Here is a 15,316-nt window from a genome sequence, read left to right on the forward strand (position 1 = left end):
CACTTTCAAAGCTAATGGGTTATTATCACGTCGTTTTGTAATGCCATCAAACCAAAATTTACTACAACAGAATCGGAAACACGATTAAATGGCGCAAAAACAGAAAAAAATAGCGGTGGCTATCGCAGAAATCTAAAACTATGTACATCAGAGATAAGAGCTTAATTTTTTAGTGCCTATACCGATTCCATGGTACTTAGCAAAGGGAATATGTCTGTAGGCCTACAACAAATTATGAGTGAAGAGGACTCGAAGATATTGTTGTCAACGAAAAATAATGATCAACAGACTGAAGGTAAAGAATGTGTTGATTGTCAAAAAATTAAAATATATAGATTTTTCTTGCCGAAATCCATCGTGTAATGACAAACATACAACTAGATATGAGAAATGTACACAGAATATATAAAAAATAAGTCATGAGGATGAGCTTTTTTTAAAAGTTCCTTAATACAAATCTTTTATATTACATACGAGACTAAGATGGAGCTATTCACAACATCCAACTTTGTGTTTATTGTAGTAGACATGATGTAACTAATTGCAACAGATTAAGTAAAGATGAATTAATTAATTTAATTATATCACATAATTTACCTATTCGTACAAGGACTTAAGTTGAACTCAAAACTAGAGCTGAAAAATCTTGGTGTTAGAGGCTACAGTAAATTAAAGAAATCAGAATTAATTAATTTAATTATTTTACAAGATTCCCTAATCGATCAACAATTATTCCAATAGAGTAAAACAAAACCTAAGACAAATTATTTTTACAGATTTGACGATGATGATTTTGAAAAACTTAACTACCAAACTACCAAGACAAGGAAAAATAGTGAGACTAAATCAAATTTATCGATTCAGTAATAAATTATTTTAGCAAGAAAAACAGAGCAAATGATGGAAAAAAGATTTATTTAAGATTAAAGAAATAAAATCTAAATTTAATAAAAAATTTAAAGCTTGTCTGTTGACTATAAAACTGTTTTTAATGATGCTAATATTAGTAAACTCGATACCGTTAGTGAGAGAACAGATTATACAAGGAGATTAGTTGAATATAACAGCAAATTCAAAAAACTTTTTATCCAATTTCTATGGGATATAAAATAACAAAAAAGTTAAACAATCAGTTCAAGTTTTATGCAATAAAATCAGAGACATAACAACATCTGATGAGTCTATTAATATAGAAAATCAAATACTACATTCAATATGCAAATGGTAGAAATTCCAAGAGGTAGCAAAGGTAATAAAATAATACATTGAGCTGATGATAAAAGACTAAAAGATGTATTACAAGAATTACTAATAGGGATCACTAGTTTTGTCCTAGAGCAATAATAGTTGTATTAACATATCACAAGGATTTTATATTAGGCTTAGAACTAACAACTAGTGAAATTAAGAAAATTAGAGGAGATAAATACAAATTACAGAAAGAGTTATCCAGGATATTATTTAAACAATTAAGCAAATACAATGAAGAAGGATTTACTCTACATGATATTAGAAATGATGAGCAAATATTGGATTTTGAGAAAATATGTGTGTGTAAAATTTCAATTCAGTTATCTATTGTGGTCCTGAGAAAGCAACAAAAATACATCCGTATAAAAATCGCAACCATTCTAATGTAATTAATGTATTTCTGCGATAAATGTAACAAAATATATAACAACAAGGACAAACATATATGCAAGATAGAAAGAAAATATATATTATGCAGAGGTACAGAACACAATACTGTTTTGCGCCTCATACCGCTCAGTCACAGCGGCCGGCTTGCCGCAACTTGACATGACATGAAATCGACAAGTAGTTGGAAGTCCCCTTCAGAAACATTGACCCGCGCTGCCTCTACAGCCATTCATAACTGCGAAAGTATTGCCCGTACAGGATTTTGTACTACATCTACATTCTACATCTATACTTCGCAAGCCACCCAATGGTGTGTGGCGGAGGGCACTTTACGTGCCACTGTCATTACTTCCCTTTCCTGTTCCAGTCGCATATGGTTCGCGGGAAGAACGACTGCCGAAAAGTATCCGTGTGCGCTCGAATCTCTCTAATTTTACACTCGTGATCTCCTCGGGAGGTAGGAAGCAATATATTCGATACCTCATCCAGAAACGCACCCTCACGAAACCTGGACAGCAAGCTACACCGCGATGCAGAGCGCCTCTCTTGCACAGTCTGCCACTTGAGTTTGCTAAACATCTCCGTAACGCTATCATGCTTACCAAATAACCCTGTGACGAAATGCGCCGCTCTTCTTTGGATCTTCTCTATCTCCTTTGTCAACCCGACCTGGTACGGATTCCACACTTATGAGCAATACTCAAGTATAGGTCGAACGAGTGTTTTGTAAACCATCTCCTTTGTTGATGGACTACAATTCTTCGTGTAGAAAATGTGAAAAGCGTGTGATGAAGGGTATTCTGTGTATCAAATGCAACTTCTGGTTACACGAAAAGTGCGTGAAAGGAAATCTAAAGTTCGTCAGCGATGATTTTCCGTGGACATGTCACGGTTGTTTAAGTGAAGAAACAGCCGATCTTGTAAGTGCAGTTGATACAAAAAGCGAAACTATAAAGTTACTACAAAGTGACATTGAGGCATTAAAAACTGAACTTTCGACCATCAAGAAAGAAAACGATACATTAATACAAGAAAAGAAGTCCTGTGTGTGTAAAAGCCATCAAACGGAAAAGCAAGCTCTATTACTAGTTGTTGACATTTATTTTGTTCTATACTACTTTCATCCTTCAGATAATCAACTAATATATCCTTAGTTGTTATGTAATAGTCTTTAATTTCATCAGCAACTTTAGTTCTTAAATCCGTTACTAGTTTTTAAAAATTTCAAACTGATAGTAAAATCCGAGTTGTTCATGTAAATTATTAGGTGTTATTTGTGTTGCTCCATTTTGTATATAATCATATTATAAAGCTAATGGATCATTACATCTAATTTCAGTATAATATAGGTTGTAATAATTAAGGATTTAATGAAAAACACAGGAAATGCTTAAGGGAAGATAATGCATTATGAAAAACTATGAATAGCAATAAGTGAACAACCAGAAGAGTAAATACAAATGCTAAAGTGGAAAATAAAATGAAGGGGGTCAATACCTGGAAACAGTACAAAAATTTTGTTGATAATGAAATAAGAAAATCACATTAGCGGGCAGAAGTATTTTGAGAATGATGATGTAGACATGGTACTAATAAGAATAACAGTGTACAGGGTGAAGAAAGTAAAGACTTTGCTCTTTGTTTGGCAGATCTTACAAAAAAGTTAAATGCTATGGAAAACTACAGTAATGTTGACAACTTTAAATATAAAGAGTATAAGTAAAAATACGAGCTCTCTAAGAGTAGGTCTACACAGTGAATTACATACAATTTTCTTAAAAGAAATGCGAACAAAAAAAACTTAATTCTTGGTTATGAAACAGTATGTAATGCAGCTGTTGTGGAAGGGAAAGCAGTTTTTTTTTTAGAGATAAAGTAATCTGTAAAACATCTGCACTTTTAAGGGATGAGAGGCGCATAGTGGCATGGCATCAGGCTATGTTGCTAGTGAATATTTTTTTTACACTCCATGACATAAAACAGAAAAAACAGTTTCTATAGATAATACACACACTGATAAGCCAAAACATCATGACCACTCCCCACCATGACACCGGTGGCGTTGCGGGCATGTGACATGGTAACAAAAGAGTGTAAGCGGAACAGGGGATCACACTACCGAAGACATCACTTGCAAATGGGGAAATCTACTGAGAGAAGCGAATTTTACAAAGGGCAGATTATTATTATGCACAGCATGTGAACGAGAATCTCGAAAACGGCAAAGGTGGTCGAATGTTCACGTGCTACTGTCGTGCTCATCTACAGAAAGAAGTAGAAAGGCAGTGAAACTACTGCTAGGCGCTAAATGGTTGAACATCCACGACTCTTCACAGAGCGCGGGGTTTGGAGGCTTGCCGGCTCTGTATAGCAGGATAGATGGTAATCTGTGGCATCTCTGGTGCACGCACAAGTGTTTCAGAGCACACCTTTTATCGTACTTTGTTGAATGAGGAGATCCACAGCACAACACCGCTGTGTGCTCACATGTTGACCCAACGATATCGCCAATTATGAATGCAGTGAGACTATTGAGATCCGACCATCAATCAGAGGAAACGTGTCGGTTCTTTGGGTGAATCACATTTTTGTTACACTGGGTCGATGGCCTTCTCTACAAACGCTGATGTCGAGGTGGATGGCAGTTTCAAACGTGCAGCACGCCACTGACACAGGCTGATGGGAGCAGCTTCACGCCGTGGGAGACATCCTCCTGCACTTTCATGGGACTTGTGCTAGTAACCGAAGACATGCTGACAGCTGCGAATTACCTACATCCTCAACGGCAATGTCATTTTTCAGCATTATAATTGTCTGTGTCTCAGGGTCAGAACCGTGATACAGTGGTTTGAGGAGCATTATAGTGAACTCTCGTTGATGAACTGGCGACCAAATTCGCTTGATTTAAATCCTACAGAACCCATATGGGTCACTGTAGGGTGCCATCACTGCGTATGCAGATCAGCGGCCCATTACTTATGCGAATTACATGACCTGTGCGTAGACATCTAAAGCCCCGCTACACAGCAACAGTGATGTATTTCATTCCAAAGGCAGACAAAGAAGCTGTTACACATGTGGTCATAGCGTTTTGGTTCAACAGCGTAGCTAATTAGTCTGATTCAGCTCACTCCTAAGGAAAGTATTTAAATTATGTGATTCCCAAAGAGATCCAGAGGCCAAACCTTAATTTTAGTAGGTGAAGACTTTGGATGTGCACAATACTTGCTTGTTATTGTACTTACACAAATGCTCATGGTACGACTACATTGAAAATGTACATGTACTGAAGAGATCGCATAATGATGCTTGCTGGTGGCATTGTGGACACGTGAAGTGGCAAAGAAAAATTCTCAATTATGCCGTTGTGTGATAGGTTTTCGAGATTCTGCTTAACAGGTCAGGGGTCCACTAAACACAGGGAAGCCACTGCACATGTAGTGGAGGCTGTTTGGAGGACACTGGGGCTATTTTCTAATTAGAGGGTCTCGGGAAACAGGAAGGGCGTCAGTCTAAAATGATGCAGGGAAAACACAAGAAAGTAGATCTAGCAACAAACGTTACTGTAGTTATAAATCGTCGTAGCTGTGTTGGAAAACAACCAGAGCTACATGCGCTAGTAGAAAGCACTGAAGCTCCAATGGTTATAGGTATGGAAAGCTGACTAAAGCTGGAAATAAATTCAACCGAAACTTTTCAAAGGAGGTAACTGTTTCTGAAAGGGTAGATTAAGTACAGATAGTTGTGGAGTGTTTATTACAGTCTTGTAGTGTAATTGAAGTACATGCTCCCTGTAACTTAGTAAGGGTAGAGGCTAATCTTGACAACTGGAATAAACTGACAACTGGTTCCTTTTACCGACCCCCAACTCAGATGATACAGTTGCTGGACAGTTCAAAGAAAACTTGAGTGTCATTTCAAGTAGGTACCTTATTCGTACACTTATAGTTGGTGATGACTTCAATTCATCGTCAACATGTTGGCGAAAACACACATTTAAAGTCAGCAGTAAGCATAAAACGCCTGAAATGATACCGAATGCCTTCTCAGAAAATCATTTTGAACAATTAGGTCAAGACCCCACTCGAAGCTTTAATGGCTGCGAAAACATACTTGACCTCTTAGCAACAAACATCCTGAGTAAATAGGGAGCATCATGAAGAAAACAGTGATTGGTGACCACATCGAAGTTAAAAAGAGACTGAAAACCATGACACCCCAACCTACCAATTAACCCAAAATACATCTATTAAGAAATAGCACATAAAAATTCGCTTGGCACCTTCCTAAGAGACAGTCCCTCCTGTGTAAACGTAGACCAGATGTGATTTAAATTCAAAGAAGCAGTATAGACAGCAGTGCACCATGGCGAATAAAACAGGTCAGAACACTGTCACAGAAGCACCGGGAATTGCACGCTAAATTTATAAGCACACAAAATCCCCAAGATTGCCGAAAACTTACAGAAGCTCTAAATTTAATGCAAACTTCAGTGTGAGCCACTTTTAACTGTTTCCACAGCGAGATCCTGTCTCTAAATGTGGCAGAAATCCCAAACAGATTCTGGTCATATGTAAAAGTACAATAGCGGCAAGACGCAACAAACACCTTCACTGCATGAAGCTACTGATAACAGTGCCAGTAAACTATAGTTACTTAATAGGGTTTCCGAAATTGCTTCACCAAAGAAGTTGAAAGAAATAGTCCAGATTCAATAACAACACCACCTGCAGAAGTGAGTAACTTAGGAGGAGATATCCTCAGTGTAGCAAAGCAGCTCAAATCACATAATGAAGGCAAAGCCCCTGGTTCAGACTGTATGCCAGTGAGGTTCCTTTCAGAGTATGCTGACACAACAGCTCCGTACTTAGCAATCATGTACAACCACTCTCTCTTCGAAAGATCCACACCTAAGAACAGTAAAGTTGCAAAATTCACAACAGTACCCAAGAAAGGAAATAGAAGTAATCCACCAAATTACAGACTGATACGCTAATGTGGATTTACTGAAGGATTTTTGAACATATACTGTTTTCGAACATCATGAGTTAACTCAAAGCAAATGAGTTATTGACAAAAAGCCAACATGGGTTCGGAAACTTGTGGAACACAAGTAGTTCATTATTCTTTTGAAGTAATAAGTCACATCAATAGAGGATATCCAATATTTTTAAATTTCCAGAAGGCTTTTGATTCCATTCCTTACAAGCAACTTCTAATGAAATAGCGTGCCTACGAAGTATCGTTTCAGTTGTGCGACTGAATTGGTGAGTTTCTATTAGAAAGGTCACAGTTCGCAGCAGTTGTTGGAAAATCACAGAGTAAAACAGAAGTAATAACTGGCGTTCCCCGAGGAAGTGCAATAGGCCCTCTACTGCTCCTGATCTACATAAACGATTTGGGAGGCAATCTTAGCAGGTGTCTTAGAGGTACTTAAGGATCAACTAGGTACTTAAGGACTACAGTTACAAGTAGCTTAAAATGGAAACATCACACAGATATCGTTGTGGGGAAACTAAGCCAAAGGCTCTGATTTATTGGTAGAACACTTCGAAAAGGTAACAGGTCTGCCAAAAAGTTTTCTTACTCTTCGCTTGTCCACCTTCTTCTGGAGTACTGTTGGGCAGTGTGGGATCTACATCACATAGCATTAATGGAAAAAGCTCAAAGAAGTGCAACTCATTTTGTATCGTTGTGAAATAGGAGATAGAGTCCCATGGATATCATAAATGAGGTGTGTTGGCAACCATTAAAACGAAGTCATTTTTCCTTGCAGCCGGAATTCCTCCTGTAACTTTAATCACAAACTTTCTCCCCAGAGTGAGAAAATAATATTCAATTTAAGGGAGTCTCGTTACAACAGTAACATGCTGTAGCGATTTGATGACCCCCTCCCACCAGCTGAGGATATATGTGGATGTTATGTGTGTCAATTCATTATTGTAGATGGCATGATGGAGAAATTATTTATAATCATGCAGCAACATTTCACTTGCAATGTTGGTCATAAACTGTAGGCTGTATGCTTTAGAGCTTGTAGCAACTGCAAATGATAAGGACACAGCAGTATGAATCTCGTTAAAAGTCTCCACACAGAAGTCGCTGGAATTGTTAATTCTTGACTAGCCATCTAAACTGATCTTTGGAAAGACATACGATGTCTTCAAAGTGATAATACCATCTATGGATATTATTATCACTTGGTGAATTACAGAAGAACTTAAAATGGAATGGACGTTGCACTGTAGCAGCAGATTCAGTTCTTGCTATCTGTAAAACACAAAAATGTTTTTTCACTAGTCGGCATCTTTGCTACCAAAGCTTTCTAACAGAAGACACAGGAAACAGTACATATGCATGCGCACAGGTATACACTGGGATGACAAAAGGCATGGGATACCTCCTAATATTGTGTTGGACCTCCCTTTGCCCAGCGTAGTTCAGCAATTCGATGTATCATGGAGTCAACAAGTCGTCGGAAGTCCTCTGTAGAAATAATGAGCCATGCTGCCTCCATAGCCGTCCATAATTCTGAAAGTGCTGCCAGTGCAGGATTTTGTGCATGAACAGTCCTCTCTATTATGCCCCATACATGTTTGATGTGATTCATGTCTGGCACACTGGGTGTCCACACGATTCGCTCCAACTGATCAGAATGTTCTTCAAACCCATCACGAACAACTGTGACCTGGTGACATGGTGCATTGTTATCCATAAAAATTCCATCATTTTTTGGAAACATTACAGCTATGAATCGCAGCAAATGGACTTCAAGTAGTTGAACATGCAGAGGATCCAGTCGATTCCACGTAAACATAGCCCACATCATTATACAACCACCACTAGTTTGCACAATACCTTATTGACAATTTGGGTCCAAGGCTTCGTGCAGTCTGCGCCACACTCAAAAACTACGATCAGCTCTTACCAGCACATAATGCTACTCATCTGACCAAGCTACGGTTTCCCAGTCATCTAGGGTCCAACCCACAAATTCGTGAGCCCTGGAGAGGCACTGCAGGCAATGTCGTGATTTAGCAACGACACTCCAGTCAGTCATCTGCCACATTGTCCTAAAGGATATGTTTGTCGTATGTCTCGCACTGGTTTCTGCGGTTCTTTCACATAGTATTGCTTGTCTGTTAGCACTGACAACTCTGTGGAAACATCACTGCTCTCGGTTGTTAAGAGAAGGCCATAAGCCACTGCGTTGTCCATGGTGAGAGGAAATTTGGTATTTTCGGCACATTCTTGACATTTTGGATTATGGAATATTGAATTCCCTAACAATTGCCAAAATGGAATGTCCCATGTGTCTAGCTTCAACTAATATTCTTTGTTGAAAGCTTGTAAATTCCCATTGGGGAGCCACAATCATGTTGGAAACATTTTGACAAGAATCACCCGAATACAAATGACAGCCCCACCAATGCACTGCCCTTTTTATATCTTACATACACTATGTACCACCATCTGTATATATGTATATCTCTGCCCCATGACTTTTGTCACTGCAGCGAACAGCAAAAATCTTTGAGTTGCTATTTCATTTGATACATTATTTATAGCTGTAAACTGAATGCGATAAACACTGCAAATCATTAAAGCACCGATATTCATTTTGAAACCCCCTTTATTTATAGAAAAATAGGAGTATTTAATCGATACTAAATTTATCAGGTGAAGTATGTCACTTGGCAGAATGATAAAATGAATTTGTTCTTAAGTGCCTTTACTTTATAAATATTTTCCTATATTTTACTCCAGACCACATGCAACTCATTGTTTGTCTATTAGGCTAATTGTAGTGAGACTGTCACATGCAAATGACATGGTGAGTTTCTCATTTGTACATCAGCGGTGTAAGATCGATGAAGTGTCTGTAATGTCAAGATTTACTTGCAACTGAATTTTGAACGTTAATGTAGAAAAGTGCATCAGACTTTAGTTTACTCTCATATCCTGCATGTTTTACCGCTGCCCTCAAACACGTTGGAGCCACAAGAATTTCTGTTCAAAGTAAATGTGTATGTGCAACTGATTGCATGTGTATGTGCATGTTGTGATGCAAGCACATTTATCTATAAAGGTGAGCACTTATGGATGAGCATGAATTAGTGTAGAGGGATAGGAGAGTCGAGGTAGTGTCATTGCTATACATGAAATATTTTGACCTAATGGCTTCCAAGTAAAGAGTACCTTCATCTGTTTGATTAGGATGCTGCCAGAAATTTGCAATTAACAGTACTAAATTTTTCCTGCCTTGTCTAAGTAGATATTCTTTAAGTACCTGGAGAAGTAATTAGTTTTTTTGTGTTGCATTTGCAACTGTCAGAAGGCTACTAGTGATTGCATGTGATATCTCTTTTAGTGAAGGACTACGACTGCTTAACAGTTATATGAAGATGGTATCTGTTCTTTCAGACATGTGCGAAAGAACAGATACCATCGGTGACCATGCAGCTCTCTTAGAATGAAATGATAATTAAATCAAGACCCTAATCTATCGACAGGAGTTGATACACATCAACAGGGGCAGTTGAAAATGTGTGCCCTGATAGGGACTCGAACCCGGGATCTGCTGCTTACATGGCAGATGCTCTATCCATCTGAGCCACCGAGGGCACAGAGAATAGTGCGACTGCAGGGATTTATCCCTTGCATGCTCCCCGTGAGACCCACATTCCCAACTTAATGTCCACACACATGTCCAAAGGAACAGATACCATCTTCATATAGTTAAGGCTAACCGGCCATTGACCTTCTTCTTCTCTGCTGGATGCACACGCACTGCCCAAACTCTTACGGGACTCGGTAAGGTTGTCTGCCACGAGTAATGAGTGTAATGGGCAGGGGCACTACGAATGTAGTGTGTGGACATTAAGTTGGGAGTGTGAGTCTCACGGGGAATGTGCAGGGGATAAATCCCTGCAGTCGCACTGTCCTCTGTGCCCTCGGTGACTCGGATGGATAGAGCATCTGCTACATAAGCAGGAGATCCGGGTTCGAGTCCCAGTCGGGGCACACATTTTCAACTGTTCTCATTGATGTATATCAACGCCTGTTGACAGATTATCATTTCATGCTTAACAGCTTTATGCTGAGCTTAAAGGAAGCCACTGTCATGAATCAGTGTGACAAAATGTGATGACTTGTTTTACAGGTGGAATGTAGGAATTATAGTGGCGAGTGAATGACAACTCTGAAAGTGTGATACCACTGTCAATCTGTTCCTTAATATACCTAGACTTTCCATTATTCTGTACCATAGAAGAGAGAGAACGGTAGATTCAGTAATGTTGTTTCCAGAGGTCGGAGTTCTGCTTCTGAGATCGTTTCTTTCATAAAGTATATGTGTTTGGAGAAAAATTGTGAGAATGTCTCTGTTTTGTGCAGGAGTCTTTTTGCAGAGGAGAAGGGCAGGAGGCTGATAGAGGCAGCTAAGCAGGAGACAGTGGAAGAGCTGGAGGACCTACTCGCCATTGGTACAGACGTGGGGATGGGGGACAATATCAGGAGCACTGCCCTGCACTGGGCAGCAAACAGGGGACACACAAAGGCAGTGAAGAGTCTGGTGGAGGCTGGTGCAGTGGTGGACACCAGGAACTACTGGCAGAAGACGCCTCTCCGCTACGCTGCACAGAATGGCCACACAGCTGTGGTGGAGGTGCTGGTGGCGTCCTCTGCCGACCCCAACGTCAGGGATGATGACGGGTGGACACCACTGCACAATGCGGCATACTACGGCCACGCAGAGGTGGCGACAACACTGCTAGAGGCAGGAGCTAACAGGAGGGCCACAGATGACTGGGGTAGAACCCCGCAGTACGACCACCACCAGCTGACAGGTGTGCTAAGATGAGGCTAGTCTGTGGAGTACGATGAAAAGGATGAATTCTCATTATGACTACTCCTGTAGTCATTTTTGTACACATATTTACAAAGTACATGAACGTCAGAACAAGAGCAATCATACAGATGTCTACAAAGTAATGTGTGTCATCAGAAGCAAGATTCCATTCGTGAAAACTCAACAGAAATCAAAAATACTCCGTTACTAATAAATACCAGGTATCTACAATATTCGTTACTGAAAAGTACTCAATAGGGGCATGTTCATTACTACATGAAACAATCTTAAATTTCATCATACCGATATTACTGGCGTATAATCTGTATAGTGAGAAGGCATCTTCAAACCTGAGGTCAAATTTATTTCCATGTCTGCCATGAAGATGGTGCAATAATTTGTGATTATAGTCACAATGTGGCATTATTAGCAATACTCACACCATATTTGGCCTGATGTCAAACTATATTTACTCATGTGTCTGCAGTACACATGGTCCAATAGCTAGTGTGTTTAATTACAATGTGACGTTGTGAGCAATATTAAAGTGATGTTATGGATTTATCATCTGAACTAGTATTGTCATTTTAATTTAAGTAAAAGTAACTGTACAACAACTTTTAATCATACACGACACACACAACTGCAGTGTAGGAGTTATAAGACGTATTACCATGTATCGGGTAACATGGATCTACACTCTGACACTACAGGGTGCTACAGAAAATTTACGCTCTTTTCAGACTGTCCTTCTGTCCATCTTCACTGCCTTTCCCTCAGCTCGGCGTCATGTTTGCAGAGCATCTGCAGGGACTGCCACACAACCATCATGCAACAACTCTGGTTGGACAGGCGCTACTGCCGACAGTGCCCTCATTTTCCCAGCACTCACACTCCCAAACTGTGTGAATCTTCACCTTTTCATGGTGCAGAGACTGTTCTAAAAAATTTCAGGCGTGCAGCCGCATAAATATGAATTCTTCTTCTAATATTTTGGCTGAATACCATCCAGCCATCTTCAGATTCGGTTGATGACGAATTTAATTAACAGAGATAGCAGCTTCAGCCTAGATAAATCATGGAATCTGACATTTTCTGTAATAAACTCACAAAGATGTCACGACAGTGCAGCTCACAGTGATACATCAGTGTCACTGTGTGGATCAATTGTGCAGCCATAGATCTAATTCGATGCATATGTGATACCTCTGTGCCACCAATAAACATCTCTGGCTCCTGTATCTGTGGCCGCATTTGCAGTGGTGCGGTCCACAAGTTTAAAAGGACAGAGTAAGTGACCCCCCTCCCCAATCAGCACAATGTGGCTGATGTTTATCCTTTGAGCACCACATCACAAAATGTGCACAACAAGCTAAATGCTCTAGATGTGGGGGCAACACAGCCTCTCACAATGCAGCCTCAGGCAAGAAAAGTGTGCAGACTGCTCAGGAATGCACTCTGCCTTATCCTACAAATGTTCCCGCAGGCCCGAGGAACCAACTAGCACCGAAGCCCATGCCCCGATCAAGACAATGGATGGGTCAGATCACCCACCCACAAAAAAGGACGAGAATGGCGAATCTGTCTCAGCTAACCATATTGTCTTCAAATACGATCTTATACGTCTGATGACCACCATTTGGGTCAACCTCCCTCAAGACTGATGCAAGCACATAAAGAAAGCTATCAACTGAGCCTCTAGAAAGATCCTTGAGAGGGGAATGATAGCAACACAAGTAAGAACCACACTGCATGTCACCATCACAGAGGCATGGGACCCGAAAGAAACCACCTAAATCTCCTCTTTGCAAATGTTCAAGGGATAAAAAGTAAATGGTCTGTCCTCACACATACACTCCACCAACAGAACATTCAAATTACTGCAATTGCAGAGACATGGCTCCATGACAGAGACAAATGTGACTTCGCGAGGTACACCACCTTCTGTAAAGACAGGCAAGATGGAAAGGGAGGCGTTGCAATTTACGTAAACAACACCATAACAGCTAAGGAAATAGCACTCCCACAGGCATACGGTAACGTAGAGGCCATAATAATTAAGATCACAGACAGGAACAGGAGAACCCTCAAAATAGTATGTATGTACAACTCACCAGGTACAGCACTACCAACACATTTCATCCAACATGTCATGACACAAAACTGCACAATCCTAATGGCAGATCTGAACACCCGACATCACATGCTAGGAGACAGACTAGACAACAGAAACAGCAGACTACTATTCGACCTAACTACCAAACTCATACCCAGACTACCATTCAACGAGCCCACCTTCATAGGCTTCAAAAATGGCTCAATGGTTCAAATGGCTCTGAGCACTATGGGACTTAACATCTATGGTCATCAGTCCCCTAAAACTTAGAACTACTTAAACCTAACTAACCTAAGGACAGCACACAACACCCAGCTATCACGAGGCAGAGAAAATCCCTGACCCCGCCGGGAATCGAACCCGGGAACCCGGGCGTGGGAAGGGAGAACGCTACCGCACGACCATGAGATGCGGGCTTCATAGGCTTCAAGACACATCAAACCCAGACCACATCCTCTACAGCTCAGACCTTGACGACACCGTAACAGAAACAAAAGTAGGCAACTCCATCACGAGCGACCATCTCCCCCAGCTGATGACAAATTTGACGAACAATTTAGACAACATGTAGAATCCCAACTGCAACAAATACTAGCAACCCCCCATGAGTGAAACATAAAAACAACCAGCCCTCACTAGAGACATAACAGAGACCAAAATAGAAGACACAATCCACACAGGAGGAAACTGTGCCCCTGGAGAAAATGGTACCCAATGACTCCACCCCCAAAAAGCCCTATCACATATCCTTATCCCCATACTATCCCTCATCTACAACTTCTACATGAATCACGAAATACTACCGACAAATTGGAAAATTGGTAGAACCATCATGATCCCCAAACCCGACAAACCTAGGACTGACCCTCGTTCGTATAGACCAATATCACTACTTGACATAATAGGAAAGACATATGAACTCATATTGATGGACAGGATATGAAAATACACAGACAACAAAGGATTAATCCCCCCAATACTGGCAGGTTTTCGGCAGAAGCACTCGACCGACTCCCTTTTGAAACTGACTATCAGCATAGCGAAAGGCTTCAACAAAGGACACTGTAAACTCTCTGACCTTCTGGACATCAACCGTGCCTTTGACAAACTGTGGCACAATGACCTGCTATATAAACTATCTGAAGTAGGATTCCCAACAAAAATGATAAGAATAATAAAAGCCTACCTAACTGACAGAACCTGCATCATACATGTAGGAACAGGAAAATTCGGAGCTTTCACACCGCAACCAGTGGTACCTCAAGGAGGAATACTATCCCCCTTACTATATACATTATATACCGCTGACATCCCCACAGTTAGGACATGTACAGAAACCATAGGTCTGTATGTAGATGATACAGCCTACTGGTGCACAGAACTGAAAACAAGCACCATACAACAAAAGACAAACAACTACCTCACAAGACTAGAGCAATGGATGACCAAATGGCGAATTCCCCCAACCCCAATGAAACACAAACAGTTCTCTTCAAACACAGACATTTGACCAAAAAATGACAGCAAGACGACAATGACGTCCAGCTATCACTATCGAACATGCCCCTTACACTGAATACCTCAGCCAAATACCTTGGAGTATACCTAGACCGACACCTTAATGGGAAAATACACCTGAATCACCTACTAAACAAAACACGACTAAGACAACACTTAATAAGACAGGTGCAAGGGCGCTTCCACATCTG

The 15,316-nt window shown here is 40.4% G+C and overlaps 1 protein-coding gene across 1 annotated transcript in view; it reads left to right on the forward strand.

The window, feature by feature from the left end:
- Nucleotides 1-11,503, forward strand: part of LOC126106183 (ankyrin repeat domain-containing protein 23-like) — a 33,262-nt gene extending 21,759 nt beyond the window's left edge. Inside the window, exon 2 of the mRNA XM_049912420.1 lies at nt 11,038-11,503. Within this exon, the coding sequence (XP_049768377.1) occupies nt 11,038-11,503 (466 nt within the window). The remainder of the gene's footprint in view (nt 1-11,037) is intronic.
- The last annotated feature ends 3,813 nt before the right edge of the window (nt 11,504-15,316 follow it).

Source organism: Schistocerca cancellata, chromosome 10 (assembly GCF_023864275.1).
Source record: "Schistocerca cancellata isolate TAMUIC-IGC-003103 chromosome 10, iqSchCanc2.1, whole genome shotgun sequence".
Lineage (NCBI taxonomy): Eukaryota > Metazoa > Arthropoda > Insecta > Orthoptera > Acrididae > Schistocerca > Schistocerca cancellata.